Source organism: Equus przewalskii, chromosome 16 (assembly GCF_037783145.1).
Source record: "Equus przewalskii isolate Varuska chromosome 16, EquPr2, whole genome shotgun sequence".
In the NCBI taxonomy this organism is placed as follows: Eukaryota; Metazoa; Chordata; class Mammalia; order Perissodactyla; family Equidae; genus Equus; species Equus przewalskii.
The window spans coordinates 71,373,749-71,389,556 of record NC_091846.1 but is presented as its reverse complement, the minus strand read 5'-3'; the positions used below and the strand labels follow the sequence as shown (position 1 = coordinate 71,389,556).

General features: G+C 43.7%; 3 protein-coding genes across 9 annotated transcripts in view; 1 reads left to right on the top strand and 2 right to left on the bottom strand.

Moving 5' to 3' along the window:
* The window catches only part of LOC103563485 (basic immunoglobulin-like variable motif-containing protein), a 70,534-nt gene extending 63,965 nt beyond the window's left edge, over positions 1-6,569 (bottom strand). Inside the window, exons 1-4 of one of the 7 annotated variants that reach the window (XM_070579251.1) lie at positions 4,756-4,802; positions 3,410-3,594; positions 2,391-2,456; positions 1,084-1,168 (exon numbers count right to left, since the gene is read on the bottom strand). The gene's annotated coding sequence lies outside the window, so the exon portion shown is untranslated. Of the gene's footprint in view, positions 1-1,083; positions 1,169-2,390; positions 2,457-3,409; positions 3,861-4,445; positions 4,686-4,755; positions 4,870-5,558 lie in introns of those variants that run through there. The other 6 variants (XM_070579252.1, XM_070579253.1, XM_070579249.1 and 3 more) reach the window with 6 other exon arrangements.
* Positions 6,415-15,808, top strand: part of POGLUT2 (protein O-glucosyltransferase 2) — a 13,552-nt gene continuing 4,158 nt past the window's right edge. The window contains exons 1-7 of the mRNA XM_008533903.2: positions 6,415-6,596; positions 8,105-8,310; positions 9,686-9,891; positions 10,070-10,147; positions 12,562-12,734; positions 12,856-13,093; positions 14,433-14,642. Coding sequence (XP_008532125.1) covers positions 6,415-6,596; positions 8,105-8,310; positions 9,686-9,891; positions 10,070-10,147; positions 12,562-12,734; positions 12,856-13,093; positions 14,433-14,642 — 1,293 coding nt within the window. The remainder of the gene's footprint in view (positions 6,597-8,104; positions 8,311-9,685; positions 9,892-10,069; positions 10,148-12,561; positions 12,735-12,855; positions 13,094-14,432; positions 14,643-15,808) is intronic.
* Positions 11,182-15,808, bottom strand: part of LOC103560017 (collagen alpha-1(I) chain-like) — a 23,341-nt gene continuing 18,714 nt past the window's right edge. The window contains exon 8 of the mRNA XM_070578540.1: positions 11,182-15,744. The gene's annotated coding sequence lies outside the window, so the exon portion shown is untranslated. The remainder of the gene's footprint in view (positions 15,745-15,808) is intronic.

The following is a 15,808-nucleotide window of genomic DNA, read 5'->3' as shown; positions in this document are numbered from 1 at the left end:
TCCTGGGCACAGATGTGGCACTGCTTGTCAAGCCACGCTGGGGCAGCATCCCACATGCCACAACTAGAAGGACCTACAACTAAAAATACACAACTATGTACTGGGGGGCTTTGGGAGAAAAAGAAAAATAAAATTAAAAAAAATAAAATGGACCAAGTAGTTGAATTGCCGCTTCTCCAAAGATGATATAAAAATGGTCAATAGTATATGAAAAGATGCTCAACATCATTAGTCATCACAGAAATGCAAATCAAAACCACAATAAAATACCACCTCACACCCACCAGGATGGCTATAATCAAAAAGACACAATAATAAGGATTGTCAAGGATGTGGAGAAATTGGAACCCTCATACGCTGCTAGTGGAAATGCAAAATGGTCCAGTTACTTCAGAAGAACAGTTCTTCAAAAGTTTAAACATAGAGTTAACATATGATCGAGCAATTTCGCTCCTAGGTACATACCCAAGAGAAATGAAGACATATGTGCACACAAATGTTCATAGCAGCATTATTCATAATAGCCAAAAGTGTATACAATCGAAATGTCCATCAACTGGTGAATGGATAAATAAAATGTAGTATATCCATTCAATGGAATATTATTGGGCAATAAAAACAAATGAAGTACTAAACCATGCTACAACATGAATGAACCTTGAAAACCTTGTACTAAGTGAAAGAAGTCAGTCACAAACGACCAGATTGTGTATAATTCCATTTATATGCAATGTCCAAAATAGACAAATCCATAGAGACAGAAAGTAGATTAGTGGTTACCTAAGGCCAGAGGGTAGGAGGGAGTTGGGGCTCATGAGGTTTCTTTTGGGGGTAATGAAAATATTCTATAATCGATTGTGGTGATGAATTTGTGAATATACTAAAAGCTGTTGGGTTGTACACTTTAAATGGGTGAATGGTATAAGTGTATGAATTATATCTCAATAAAACTGTCTAGAAGAACAATGCATTTACAAGTTTATTTAAAAAGCATATGGGCTTTTTAAAGGATACATGATGAATAATGGTCACAGATTTAAATCAACAAAAAATACAGAATTTAAATTTTTTAAATATCATCACCTGACAAAAAACAGGATCCAATCCAGGTAGTCACTAACTTCTGATCAGTCCCAGGAAAATCTGAATTTCGAGTCTAAACCGATTCCTTTGGAGAAGAAAAAGAGAAAAGTTTAAATAGCAACTGAGGACATTCAAGGAAGCTGAATTTTAAACAAAAGGAAGACCTTGGTGAATCCAACCATTACAGGGGGTGTAGGAGGCAACCCGAGGCAGGGCAGAGCATGCTCAACCACAGGGTTCTAGCGATGGAGCAGTACTCAAGAGCTGCAACCCACCCTGGGTGAGCAGCTGACTTTTACCAGTAAATATCTCTGTCCATTTGCTTACTTAAAAAACTGGAAATGAGAATAACTTTCATAGGCTACACGGAAATGATGACATAAAATCTATCATACAAATACTGAATGACAAATACTTATGACTAAGACAATAAGAAATAAAGATGATGATTCCCGTAAGAGCCCAGGTACCCTGAGTGTGTGAGAAGAAACCAGTGAAGGTACTGCATGTCCTTCCTGTAATTTAAGGAAACAGAGCTCCATACAAAGAGGACTCCACATATCCTAGAGAAGATTCCATTTTTCTTTTAATTTTTAAGGAATGCTTTTCAAACCTTCAGGTAGTGATTTTTTATAAATTCGTGCAGAGTTTATAGTTATTTGTAGGAGGGTTGGTTTGGCAGGCGTTCACCACCAAAGATGGAACTTCCAATGATTTCATTTTGGAAACTTTCCTTCTCTTTTTGGTCAAGAAATCCTAGGAGTAAGTGTAGTGGATCTCTAGACAGGAAGCTTTAATGCTATCTCCTTCCTCATCTCCTGGTGTGTTGGTGACAGTAGAGGAAGATGCAAAAAGAATCTCAGTACCTAAGGTTGTACAGGCCAAACTCTGAGCTTTTCTGAAGAGTCGGTTTCTCTGATTCTTAACAGATGTCCAAGAGAGTGTTTTCTACTTCTTATCTGTTTCCTTGGGCCTTTCTCTAAACGCCAGTGTGGTGGATAGAGGTGGGTATGGATTTGTGGCATTGGGTTGTGTGGGTGGGTTGTGGTAGAGTGAGGAATGAAAGAGAGTATATGGTCATGGTAAGGGGCAATGAGCAGAAGGCACCAGTTAGTCTGACGGGGGAGACAGGACTGTTCCAAGTGCTGCCCTTGTTATCTCTTCATCTCCAGCTTAGCTTCCACTTTGCCAGAGCTTCCTTCCTCAGACTGAATGGAATTTTGTCTGTGGCACCAGCTCTCTGTGTGGCAGTGTGGAGATGTTATGAAGGATGGTCATTTGGAACATATATAGGGGAATATTCTTACCAAAAACATAGGCAAAGGGAAATTACTGCATTTTCGCACAAAAGGGAGGGCTGAGCTTCCTGGAAGCTAAAAACAAAAAAGAATGTAACACTTAATTAATAAAAAGCTTAACAGTCCAGTTTTGTTTGTTTGTGTTTTGGGTTTGTTTGCTTTTAAATAGTGGTCACCGAACAAGAATGATCTCTCTGGTTGCATTTTTATCAAAAAAAAAGCAAAGATCATCAACATAAGAGTATATTTTAATTGACTATCAATAAAAGCCAAGAGTAACTTAGAGTGGTATAAAAACTTTCTCAGCTGAATCATTGTTTATGGACATTTCTCTTTGAAAAATTGCGTAATATTTATAGATTTTATTACACAAGCAAACAAATTAGAGGAAATATTGCAAAATACCAAAAGATACTACAGAACATAAAAATTATCCAAATCCCATGACCCAAACACTGTTAGTGTCTATTTTCTTTCCTATTATCTGTCTGATCCTATTATCCGTCAGTAAGAGCTCCATGAGGCCAAGGGCACTTGTGTTATTGTGTTCTCTGGCTTTCTTACAAGTGAACTAAGCACAAGTTATTACTAATAACAGAATCATTATAGACCTCAATTATTGTATTATGTTGTAATTACAGCCTCAGGAAATACTAAGGTACAGAGGGGCAGTTTGTCCCTCCACTGAATAGCCTGCAGCTGGCACAGTTTTGCCACAGCTTGTATCTCCTTTTGTCCCTGTTTTTATAAACGATTGCCACCCCTAGCTCCCCCACCCCTGTGAATTGCCATTTCTAATCTGATCTGTGCATAGATATTAGAAAATAAAGCTTGTACATATATATGATCAAACAACTCCCTTGCCTAAAACCCTCTGCTCTCAGAATAAAAAACCAACTCCTGATCCAGCCCCAAGATCTCTACCTTAACTCCAGCACACCCCCTCTCCCCACTTCCTCTCTCTGTGCCCTCCACTCTCCTCCACTGACCACCTTTCCATTCTCTGACTGCTGTCTCCTCCCACTCACCTCCTTTATTTAGTTAATTCTCATTTATCTTTCAGACATCAGCTCAAATGTCACTTTCTGAGGGATGCTTTCTTTGCTCCTCAAACTGGGCCAGGTCATCCTGTGCATACTCTGATAACGTTTCCTTCACAGGTTGCGATTTTTCATTTGTGTGTGTCTGTGTTGATATGATGACTGTCTGCCTCCTGCAAGTATGGTTTTCTTGACTATTGTATTGCCAGTAACCAGCATTTGTAGAAGTCTCATCAACAAAGACTTATTTTTAAGTGCCTACATCAGGCCAGGCATTATGGTAAGCCCCGGATTAGGAGCCTAGATTCCAGGAGGGTTTACCAAAAGTAGTTTTATAAATCAAGAGCTGGAGTTTTAGCCAAGAGACCTCTTCTTCTCCTCTCTGGTTCTCACCTGTGAGAATTGAGGTTCCCTAATCCAAGTAAGTGAGGCTGATGCTATATTAAGATTTACTAATAAGAATGACTGCAGGACCTGAGGCTCAATTTAATGATTTATTCATAAACTCATGTCCCAAGCAACAGAAGTATTGTTTTAACTGTGTGCAAACAAAATTTTATAACATGACCAGCTTTAAATGCACCACTAGAGTAACGATTTTTAAAAGTCACTGGAACCAAGTGTTCTGTAAAATAAAGATTCTATTTGCAAGGCCAATATTCATCGCCTAGGTTACACACACTTTTCCGGTTATATTCTAAAACTGTATTTTTAAGTATCAAGTTTGCTAAGAGAATAAAACATCTTAAAAAGTCTCTTCAGTAAAGGCCTCCACATATGACAACTATTATGATCTGTAGTCTGTACGAAGGCCACTGAGATGCAGGGGCACGTAAGTGACTTCCTAAGGGGGAAAATGGCCCGAGAACCAGAGCCGACGCGCTAAGCCCCAGCCAGCTTAGCCAGCAAGCTCTCCAGCCCAGCCAGCAAGGACCTTCCCTGCCCCGGACCTCTCCCCACGCCCTGCAGGCCCCTTCCCCGGCCAGCCCTCTCCCGGCCGAGGCCGCCAGCCTACGAAGGATACCGGGAGTCCTCCCGCGCCCGGGCCAGCGTCGAGCCCAGGCTCCGGGGGAAGCGAGCGAAGTTCCCACCGCCCTCCGCTACGACGCTCGCGGCGCCGCCGGGCTCGGAGGCCGCCGGGACGGAGGCGACAGTGGCGCAGGCGGGTCTCCGCAGCACCGAGCCGTTGTGTGCGGAGGCGGCGCCAGCTGAGAGGAAGGAGCCCGGCTGCGCCCCCTGCCCGCGCCCCGCCGGCGGCCACCCCGGCCCGCGCGCCACCGCCCCCCGCTGAGGGCCGGGGTCCCCCTCGGCTCCCGCAGCAGCCGAGCAGTTACCGAGGCCTCCTGGCCCCTCTGCCGCCCGCCCTCCCGCCGGAAGCCGCGAGGGGGAGCGGGCGGACGCGGGCGGGGCGACCGCCTCCAAGCCACCCGGGGACCCGGGGACGCTCCGGGTGCCCCAGGCTCCTGGGGAGGTGGGACGCGGGCATTTACTGCCCCCGGCGAAGAGGGAGCCCCCGATTCGAGCTTTTGAATGCACGAGTTGATATCATTACTAATGACAATTGCGAAAAAGAAACCCCCGCCTTGGCCCCGAGCAGGCCTGCTTTGGCTGGCAGGGCCGCCGGCCTAGCTGGGTTTTAGCGCCGGCTGGCAAAGTCGAGAGCGTGGGGGGGGGGGGGGGGGGATAGGAGGAGGCTCCGAGTTCGGTTTCGGAGCTGACCGTGACACGTCCTGTGGCCGCCCTGGCCCCGGGGCGGGCGGGCGGGCGCGAAGGGACGGCGACCGCGTGGAGATGCGCAGAGCAGGAGCCAGCTGCATCCGCGCGGGCCCCTCCAAATCGGGCTTTGTTCCCGAGAGGACTCGTCCCTTCTCTCCCTAGCGCTTCCCTCCACCTTCTGGCCTGGCTCTTCACCCCTACTTCTTCCCGGGAGGACGGGCACCGACGCATGGCCTCCACTAGGACGGCCACAAGGCTCGGGAGAGGCCATGGCCCGGGGCAGCCCAGGCAGCGTTGGCGGCGCCTAGAGCAGGCGGACGGCAGGCCTGGTCGCGGCGCCCGGGATGCTCCGCGGAGGGCCCGGCGCACAGAGCGCAAGGCGCGGGCCGCCACCTCGGCCCCTGCCCATAGCCCCCAGTACCTCTGGTCTGTCCGGTGGGGTCGGGTCACTGCGGCCGCGGCGCAGCCCAGCACCGGACCCGGATCACAGCTTCCAGCACGAGGCCCGCGACGCGCCTCAGTTACCCTGGGGCTGGCGTCTCTCGTCCCATTGGAGCGCGCGGGGACAGCGCCCTGGACGGCTGTGCCCGGCGGTACCAGTCGTCAGATGTCATTGACACCACCTTCCTTTCATCGTGTTTTATACCTGCCCTCTGCACGTGCGGAGGATATGGTGACAATTAAAATATATATATCTTATGTGTGCCTCCAGACCCGGCTGCCCCTCTGTTGGGCATCTGGTATTTTTCTGTTCCCTGAAAGCGATGACGGCAAAGTAAATAAATGAGAGATGGTAAGACCTGGCAGGATTTCCTCTAGTCCTGTCGCGAACTACACGTCCCAGGAAGCCCTGGCGCCGGGACGCGTGTCCACTCCGCCATCCACTTGGAGAAGGTCTTACTCAGCCCGGCCCGACGCGTGGGCCAATCCCCTCGCCCTGCACCTTGGGCTGGAACCTGAGACGGATTCGCCCCCAATGATGCTTCAGTTGCAAGAGCAACGCAAGTTTATCATTGTCCCGAGAAAGAGGAGCAGCGTGGTTCTTGCCGGTTTCAGCAGAAGTGCTGGCGTCCTTCAGCTGGGCAAGCCAGCGCTCGGGTTGTAATTTTCCTGGGGAAAGTGGAGACCCGCGCGCCTGCCCAGCATAGCGAACGACACCCCTCGGAGCCGGGTTTGCTGCTGCGATCGGCCAGCGTGCCCCTGCCCAAGCCGCGGCTGGTTCCGTCCACGTCTTACCCTTTATTTATCCGTGGTCATTTCGAGAGTCCGTCTTGTAAATGTTTAGCGTTTTGCTGCTTTACTGCTTCTTTCTGGGGACAGTTCCAGCGCTTGCGGAGACCGGTGGAGAAAGGCGACTGAGCCCAGAGAAGAGCGAAATATGGGGACCCGGGCTAAAAGCAGCTGTCGTCCTTCCCGCGCGCTATTTCTATATTCAGGCGGTGGATACATCAGGAAATAAGTAAGTCGAGAAACGGCTCCCTAACTATTTTGAACTGCAGTTAAAACTTACGGTTTCTCTCTTCAAGTTTATCCGCCTGAGAGCTCGTTTCTCTACAGCAGTTTAAATTCCAGGATATTTGGGCGCTATCTACATCTGTTTGTAACAGTCTTTCCGCGTCCCAATCAGTTTTTCCCTGTAGCTTTAGAAATAATTCCGAATTAGCTCTTTTCCTGAATATTTTGATAGAGATTCCCACACGACGAGGGAGACAAAGCCCCTGCACTTTGCTGGAAGTACTGTGTCCAACTACTTTTGCATAAGCTGTTATAAGGAATTTAAACCCAGTTGTTAAAAACTTGGTTGGTTTCGTCTTTCTCTGGTGCTGCCCTCTGTTTTCACGTACACAGCAGCCAGTAAGCATGTTTTGAAACCCAAAGAGAAACATGAAGCACTACTTGAAACTTTAGAGTTTAGAGGGAAAGTATCAACGTATGAATCTCGTGTTTGTAACAAACGTTTATTTCATTCCATTGAATTCAACAATTAAAATTATACTTAAAACTTATTTTTAGAATTCACAAACTTCTGAGATGATTGTCTTTTTTATTGGTGGATGCTGACAGTGTCTATTTGGTGGGCGGGGGGAATCTTGGGAATAAGAAATTTTCCAAAGCAAAGAAAAGGAAGGTTGTAAATTTTGTCACTTGGTTATAAATAGTACAATTAGGGGACTAATTCCATCATAACAATCTTAGTAGCAAGAGCACTCACTCAAACAAAAACTTATATGTCACTTAATGTCACTTAAATGGTACACTACCTACTGGGTTTTGCCCATGGCTGGGCGTGGTTTATAGTACTGATTTTTTAAAGAATCATTGAGAGAGATTTTTCAAAAGATCCTTATCTTTAAGGCACCATTTGATCACAAATTTCCAGATGTGAGGGGCATGAAATAAATGGTAGGTTGGTAAGAATATTTTTATATATGGAATGCATATGTATATTCTGTGTTTACATAGATTAGTAGTCGTAGCATATTCTCTTGCGATTTTTTTTTTTAAAGATTTTATTTTTTCCTTTTCTCCCCAAATCTCCCCGGTACATAGTTGTATATTCTTCTGTATATTCGTTGTGGGTCCTTCTAGTTGTGGCATGTGGGATGCTGCCTCAGCGTGGTTTGATGAGCAGTACCATGTCCACGCCCAGGATTCGAACCAATGAAACACTGGGCCGCCTGCAGCGGAGCGCGCAAACTTAGCTACTCGGCCACCACGGGGCCAGCCCCTCTTGCGATTTTTCTAATGAAACATTTTTGTTATCTTGGCCATTGTCATCCTCTTCTTCTTTTATTTAATCTCTGATCCATCATATTAATTCTGGTACTAAAAGCATAAAAGAGAAGCAGCAAGCATATGTTAGGGGGAGAATGTGGAGGAGAATAGTAAGGTCCACAGACTGAAGAGCATAATCTTTGTGTGTTTGTTCCTTAAAATAGGCTGTATGTTTTATTGTTCTTATCACAGGTTCACATCTTCTCCGGGTGAAAAGGTGTTCCAGATTAAAATCTCGGCCCCAGATGAACAATTCACTAGAGTTGGAGTCCAGGTTTTAGACCGAAAGGATGGGTCCTTCATAGTAAGATACAGAATGTATGCAAGCTACAAAAATCTGAAGGTAGAGGTTAAATTCCAAGGTCAACATGTAGCCAAATCTCCATATATTTTAAAAGGTAATTTGGAACATAATTTTAAAACAACAGTATTTGAATACAATAATGTATGTCATTCAATCAACAAAAAGAAGTTAGCATGATATTTTTTTCATTTGAAAAATTTCACTTGAGAGCTAAATTAAGAGTCCTGGTAAGAGAGAAATGCAAGATTTGAATGAAAATTATAATTTACTCAAGAGAAAGGAACATGTTCCTGGAGAATTTGCTCCCTGAAGACACAGCATTTGCAAGAATAATCAAGCCATAGCTATGGTCATAGAGGACACTTTCTTAATTGGAGATGTATGACTTAAGTAACTGACAAGTGTTACTGACGTTTGTCCCTCACTTCAGGAAGGGAGAAGGCTTGAACAAGAGGGAGGCATGTTGACTGTTGTTTTTTGTCTTCATTCTGCTACTATTTTTCTAGAGAAATTCTCCCATATTTTATTATATGGGAGGAGAGTACAGCTTTGTTACCTAGAGCCGTATAGTTCCCTCTCAGAGGAGACAGTGACCTGAAACAGTGGGGAAGCAGTAGATATACAGAGACAGAGATCTCCCTTGTCTCCCCACTCCAAGAAAGGCAAACATTTTAAAAAATTTCTAGATTTCTTTCCCACATCCGCCAGGACCACATGGTATAGTATAACTGGCTAAACCTTTAAAAGGTATTCCACTGTTTACTACTGCCTGGGTCAGGTGGGAATCTGAGAATTGTAGAAAGGAATGACCGTAAAATCTCAACTCAGGTTCTGCTATGCTATGTTAGTATGATTTCTATAAACTTATAATTCATTCATTACAATATTAATGAAGTGGAGTGTTTTGAGGGTGACCTTTGCTTCTTTATAATACTTAAAAAAAAAATACCAAGCAGAGTAGGGGTACTTTGTTTACTTGTGTTGCTATTGAGGACAATTCACCCATTGAGAAAAATACCTTAGACACTTTAAGAACCTGTTTGTATAATAGACCATTGAAATATTAATTTCATATCACTTTTGTCTTTCATTAAAATGGATATACTCCTCTGATATCCTTTCACCAATGTTTGGTTATTCTTAAGTACACGAAATCTAAAGAATAGTGGACTATAATAGCCACTGTAGGGCAAAAAATAGTACTCATTGGTGTTCTTTTCAACTCGTGCAAAGCAGGCCTGACTCTGAAAATATCACAAGACTTTACTGTGAAGAGCTGTCAGAACTGACTGACTAGTGATGCCCCAGTGTAATAAAAAATGTTTTTCTTTTAAAATACTCTTTCCATCAAAATGTTCTTCCTATCTAACTGGGCAAAATTTGTGAAGCCGTGTTATGGCTATTTGTTACATGCTTTGCATGCTGAGTGAAATTATTACTGTGATATTTTGTTACCTGTGTGTAACTAGGGCCGGTTTATCACGAGAATTGTGACTGTCCTTTGGAAGATAGTGCAGCCTGGCTACAGGAGATGAGCTGCCCAGAAACCATTACCCAGATTCAGAGAGATCTGGCACATTTCCCTACCGTTGATCCAGAAAAGATTGCAACAGAAATCCCAAAAAGATTTGGACAAAGGCAGAGCTTGTGTCACTATACCCTGAAGGATAACAAGGTACAATTCATCACTGAGGTTTGCCTGTTTGTCTTGAGTTACTTTGTTTTGTCCATTTGGCTACAAGTAGCTACAGAGGTTTATTAAAAATCAGTCTGAGGATCATTGTGATAAGCTTTACCTTAGTGAAGCCTGTGGTACTTTTAGACTAACATAAAAACATGTTCATCTCTTTTAGGTTTATATCAAGACTCATGGTGAACATGTAGGTTTTAGAATTTTCATGGATGCCATACTACTTTCTCTGACCAGAAAAGTAAGTATTTCCTTTCTCTTAGGTGTAATAGACAATTTAAGCCCAGGTTTTACAATATAATTTTTTTTTTTTTGAGGAAGATTAGCCCTGAGCTAACTACTGCCAGTCCTCCTCTTTTCTTTTTTTTTTGCTGAGGAAGCCTGGCCCTGAGCTAATATCCATGCCCATCTTCCTCTCCTTTATATGTGGGATGCCTGCCACAGCATGGCGTGCCAAGCAGTGTCATGTCCGCACCCAGGATCCGAATCAGCGAACCCCGGGCCGCCAAGAAGCGGAACATGTGAACTTAACCGCTGTGCCACTGGGCCGGCCCATACAATATAATTTTTCAAAATAAAAATAACACTATCAGGGGTGTTCTATTGTAGAACTTTATTGTAATACTATTCTGAAGTTTTATGTCATGTAGGATACCTGTATTAATTTCCTAGTACTGCTGCAACAAAGTACCACAAACTCATGGCTTTAAAACAGCAGAAATTTATTCTTTCACAGTTCTGGAGCCTGGAGTCCAAAATCAAGGTGCCAGCAGGGCCATGCTCCCTCTAAAACCTGTGAGGAAGAATGCTTCCTATCTTTTGGTGATGGCTGGCAACCCTTGGCATCCCTTGGTTTGCAACTGCATCACTCCATTTGCTCTCTGTTGTCACATGACTTGCTCCCTTTGGGTCTCCATGTCTTTACTTCTCACAGGGTCATCAGTCATATTGAATTAAGGGGCCATGCTACTCCAGTATGACCTCATCTTAACTAATTATATCTGCAATGACCCCATTTCCAAATAAGGTCATTCTGAGATACTGGGGTTTAAGACTTCAGCATATTTTTTGGAGGACAGAATTCAACCCATAGCAATACCTTATAGAGAAAAGTGTCTTATAATAAAATCATTTTGGTACTAAATCTACTTTGAGCCCAAACAAGATTTTCCATATGCTGAATCCTCTTCCTTGGTATAATGTGCTTTAGCAGGGTTCTAGAGGAGTATTTTGACAGTGATAGTAAAATGGCTGATATGAAAAAGAATACCAACATTTTTACCAATTGCTTAACAGCTGTTTATTGAATAATCTATGTGCATGTCTTGACTAAATTACTCATGGAAAATCATAGTACCCTTCTCTAGATTGCAAAGCATTTGCAGTAAGTTAATTCTGAATGTAGGTAGTTATATAGCATCAATATTTTGCCTCCTTTAAGCTAAGACATCAGAGTGCTGGCAAGTTTTTCTTGCTCATCTGTTGCATTCCATGGAAAAATGATGTTCTTCAGGACTCCAGTTTCTCAAGATGCTTTTCAGACTGACCAATACAGTTCTTGCCTAAAAAATATAACTCATTTTACAAATACCCTAAGTGTTTTCCCATGTCTAGATAAAACAGGTCTTTTCAACATGTTTGTGCCACTTCCCAGTAGAGGCAGCCTAGCTTGGAAGTTACTAGTGCTGACTTTGGTGTTGGGTTTCCAGAGTTCAAATCCTGATCCCACCACCTTGCTGGGGTGTATTTTTTAAATGGAAGCATCTGTCTCATTAACAAAGAACTAGAGTTAGAGTCCCAAGTGCTATTTGTTGTCATTATTTGCTAGTAATTCTCTTTCTCTCTTTGATCATCTTAGAGTCTCTTGTCAACATGAGAACAGAGATTACCTTTGTCATTTCATCCCTTTGGAAGCAAATTTATTGGCCAATTTGGGCACCATAGAAAGAAAATCTAGTATACTTACACATATGACAATGTTCTGAAAAGTTACCTACTATTCAAATCAAGGTAATTGTCATTACCTGAAGGTTGTAAAGTTGGCCTTTCATTCGGTCCAATTTCTAATTTTTATTGTGTTTCATTGCTCACTGGGTGGTCTGGCAGTGCCACGGGACAGAATGTAACTAATGAGCATAGCCAAGGTTAAAAGGCAGGTAAGTGCCCCCCAGGGAAGAGAGCAGTGCAGGATTCGAGGTTGCTGGGAACAGACAGCAGGCACACCAGGCTCAAGTGGTCCAGCGTTTACTTATAGCAGAGGAGAGAGAGCACACAGGCAATGCAGTGGACCCCCATAGCCAGCAGATCCACTTGGCAGCCACTTGGCAGTGTGGCTGCGTGCACCTCACTTCCTGCTGCAGTAGAAGCTCCCTGGACCCTCCCTGTGGGTCCACAAACTCGGGGCATGCCTGAGGGTCATTGATGCCCATGCTTAAACAGAACAAAAAGAGTACATTCCCTCACAAAGCCATAAGCCCAGCCCAGACTAGAAGGATTCCTTATGTCTTGGTAAGGAAGTATGCCAGGCCCAAGGCCCATCCTCATGTAGCCAACAAAGACTGCATACACGAGACTGCCTTTCCCAACACATTGGTAAATAGAAGGTATTACGTAAAGCTAGAAATGTGAATGAGCTCTTTGCTTTCTTTTTCCTAGGTGAAGATGCCAGATGCAGAGTTTTTTGTTAATTTGGGAGACTGGCCTTTGGAAAAAAAGAAATCCAGTTCACACATCCATCCAATCTTTTCCTGGTGTGGTTCCACGGATTCCAAGGATATTGTGATGCCCACCTATGACTTGACTGACTCTGTTCTAGAAACCATGGGCCGGTGAGAGATGGGTCACAGATGACCCAGAGACTTGGTTTTCTCTCCTTGGTGAGTTCTTTCCCAACAGCCTTTGTGAGGTGACGGTTTGGGAGGAAAATCTGTTGCACTTTCTGTCTTCCAGAGTAAGTCTGGATATGATGTCTGTGCAAGGGAACACAGGTCCTCCCTGGGAAAGCAAAAACTCCACAGCCGTCTGGAGAGGGCGAGACAGCCGGAAAGAGAGACTGGAGCTGGTTAAACTCAGCAGAAAACACCCAGAACTCATCGATGCTGCTTTCACCAACTTTTTCTTCTTTAAACACGATGAAAGCCTATATGGTCCCATTGTGAAACACATTTCATTTTTTGATTTCTTCAAGGTATAACATTGTCCGTGGCCAGTCCTTTTTGTTTTTCCAAATACCTTCATTTGAGGGAGGGAAGTGGAGGCCTATAAATTAGAGGATGGGAGAGATGAGCACAAAACCTAGTGACTGTCAAGGCATGGGGCCCCGGGGACTGGTTTGGCAACATGGGTTGTCCTCAGTCCCCAGCCCTGACATTAAATATGCATCAAGGAAGCTTGGGACCTGGGTAGAACTATAATTTTTTCCCCAACTGACCCTCAAGATAAGCACATTTCAGCTCCAAATCTTTTCTTATTAATAAATACATGTAAATGACTTCACAAATACTTCTCCCCAGAACCATAGCCTCGCAACAGACTAAAGAAGATAGAAACCAGGTGTCTCTTAGCAGGACTTCTGATGGGGAAATGTCTTGAAACCCAGATGTTCTGTCTGGGAATTCTGGGATTGGGGAGTACATTCTGTGTGTAGAATGTGGATTGCTCATGTTTCCCAGGGAGGGATCCTTTTTCTAACAACTTCTCTCAGGCAGTGGGACACTGCCCTATTCTCTAGGTTCTTTGAAGCCCCGTGTGATGGGGAGAAAGGTTGACAAAAGCAATCACCTGTCCTCTGTATGTGGGAAGGCAGGTGATTAGCAAGCTCTGTCTGTGCGGTAGATGGCCAGGTTTTCTTTTGCTGGGTTACATGGCAGCAGATGGACCTAAAGAATCCCCTCACTTGAATGGTTAGTGTTTCTTCCACATGCATATCACAAAGGTTTTTGCAAGAAATGGTTATAACCAGAGAGAGCTGATCCAGCCCTCCCTCCTGAGAGGGTGTTCTTTCAGGCCTTTGCTTTGTTCCCACCTGTTGAATTTGCTGCAGCTAAAGACTATTAATTACCACAGTGCAGTGAATATTTTTATTCACAGATGTTCTCGCCCCAGGGCTTGCTAATTTCCTTAAGACTTGTGTGTGGCCATCTGATAGTTAAAAGGTATGGTTAACATGGCAGAGAGTGTGCCGTTGTCAGGTGCTCGCATGCAATCAGTAAAGTAGTAGAGGGATTACGAAGTCATGATAAATCTGTCTTTCCTTAGGTTGTGGCCGAAGGACCACAGTTTATTGGCTGCTTCAATGTCAGACTTCTCGCCCCTTTATGAAACTTGGGAGAACATCAAAATAAGCCATTAGCTCTTATCAGGGTGTTATATAATAGCACTTACTAAATGGCGAAGGCAGAGGGCAAGATCTGGCCAGTGTGTATCTGAGGATGATGAGGGTTTTTTTGTGGAAACAGGAGGAGAATAAAGAGAATGGAGAAAAGGAAATTTAGTGGAGGTTCTTATACTTCACTGCTGTTTTGCAGCATAAATACCAAATAAACGTCGATGGCACTGTCGCAGCGTATCGCCTGCCCTATCTGCTAGTCGGTGACAGTGTTGTGCTGAAGCAGGACTCTATCTACTACGAACACTTCTACAATGAGCTGCAGCCCTGGAAACACTACATTCCAGTTAAAAGCAACCTGAGCGATCTCCTAGAAAAACTTAAATGGGCAAAAGATCACGATGAAGAGGTAAGGTCAGTCTCTGTGTACGCCACTGTCAGGTTCATTTTAATTGTCTTGTGCCTGGCAAGCGTTCGGGCTGCTCGATATAGACCTCTCATCTAAATAGGATGCTGCTTCCCCATGGCTAGCACAGTTCCCTTCAGGGTGAGCACAGGCATTAACTGTCCACTCTGCACGTGAAACAAAAAGCTAGACCTTGGCCTTGATTCTGCTCTCGCTTTTAGTCAGGTTGATCTGAGCCCCCAGCACTGCCTCATCTCTACTAGCAAGATAAAAATTAAGACGGCCATCCTGGCAGGAGTAAAAACTAACTATTTGGTGGATTAAAATGAGGGACACGGCATGATGTAAACTTCAAACTAATTGCTGAAAATTGTTAAGGCAGTGCATCAAGATTCATCTTGCATTTACTTTGCAAAGTCATTGTTACTTCTTTTAATGTTTACCTTCTCTCTACAAGAGAAGCTTGATTCTAGAAGGTCCAATATGATTTCTTTAACTTTCAAGGCCTTTTTCTTTTTTTAATTGAAGTATAGTTGACATACAACATTATGTTAGTTTCAGGTGTACAACATGGTGATTCAACATTTATACACATTACGAAGTGATCATCATGATAGTCTAGTAACCATCTGTCAACATACATAGTTATTACAGTATTATTGACTATATTCCCTGTGCTGTATATTACATCCCTGTGACTTATTTTATAACTGGAAGTTTGTACCTCTTAATCCGTTTTAACCAACTCTCCCATCCCCCTTCCCTCTGGCAACCACCAGTTTGTTCTCCAGATCTATGAATCTGTTTCTGTTTTGTTTGTTCATTTGTTTTATGTTTTTAGATACCACATATAAATGAAATCATACAGTATTTGTCTCTCTCTGTCTGTCTTAGCTCACTTAGCATAATATCCTCTAGGTCCATCCATGTTGTCGCAAATGGCAAGATTTCATTCCTTTTTATGGCTGAGTAATATTCCATTGTGTGCGGAATCTTCTTTATTCATTCTTTATGGATAAATCTTCTTTATCCATTCATCTTCTTTATCCATTCTTCTATCAGTGGACACTTAGGTTGCTTCCATATCTGGCTGTTGTAAATAATGCTGCAATGAACATAGGGGTGCATATATCTTTTCAAATTAGTGTTTTTGTTTTCTTCAGGGAAAT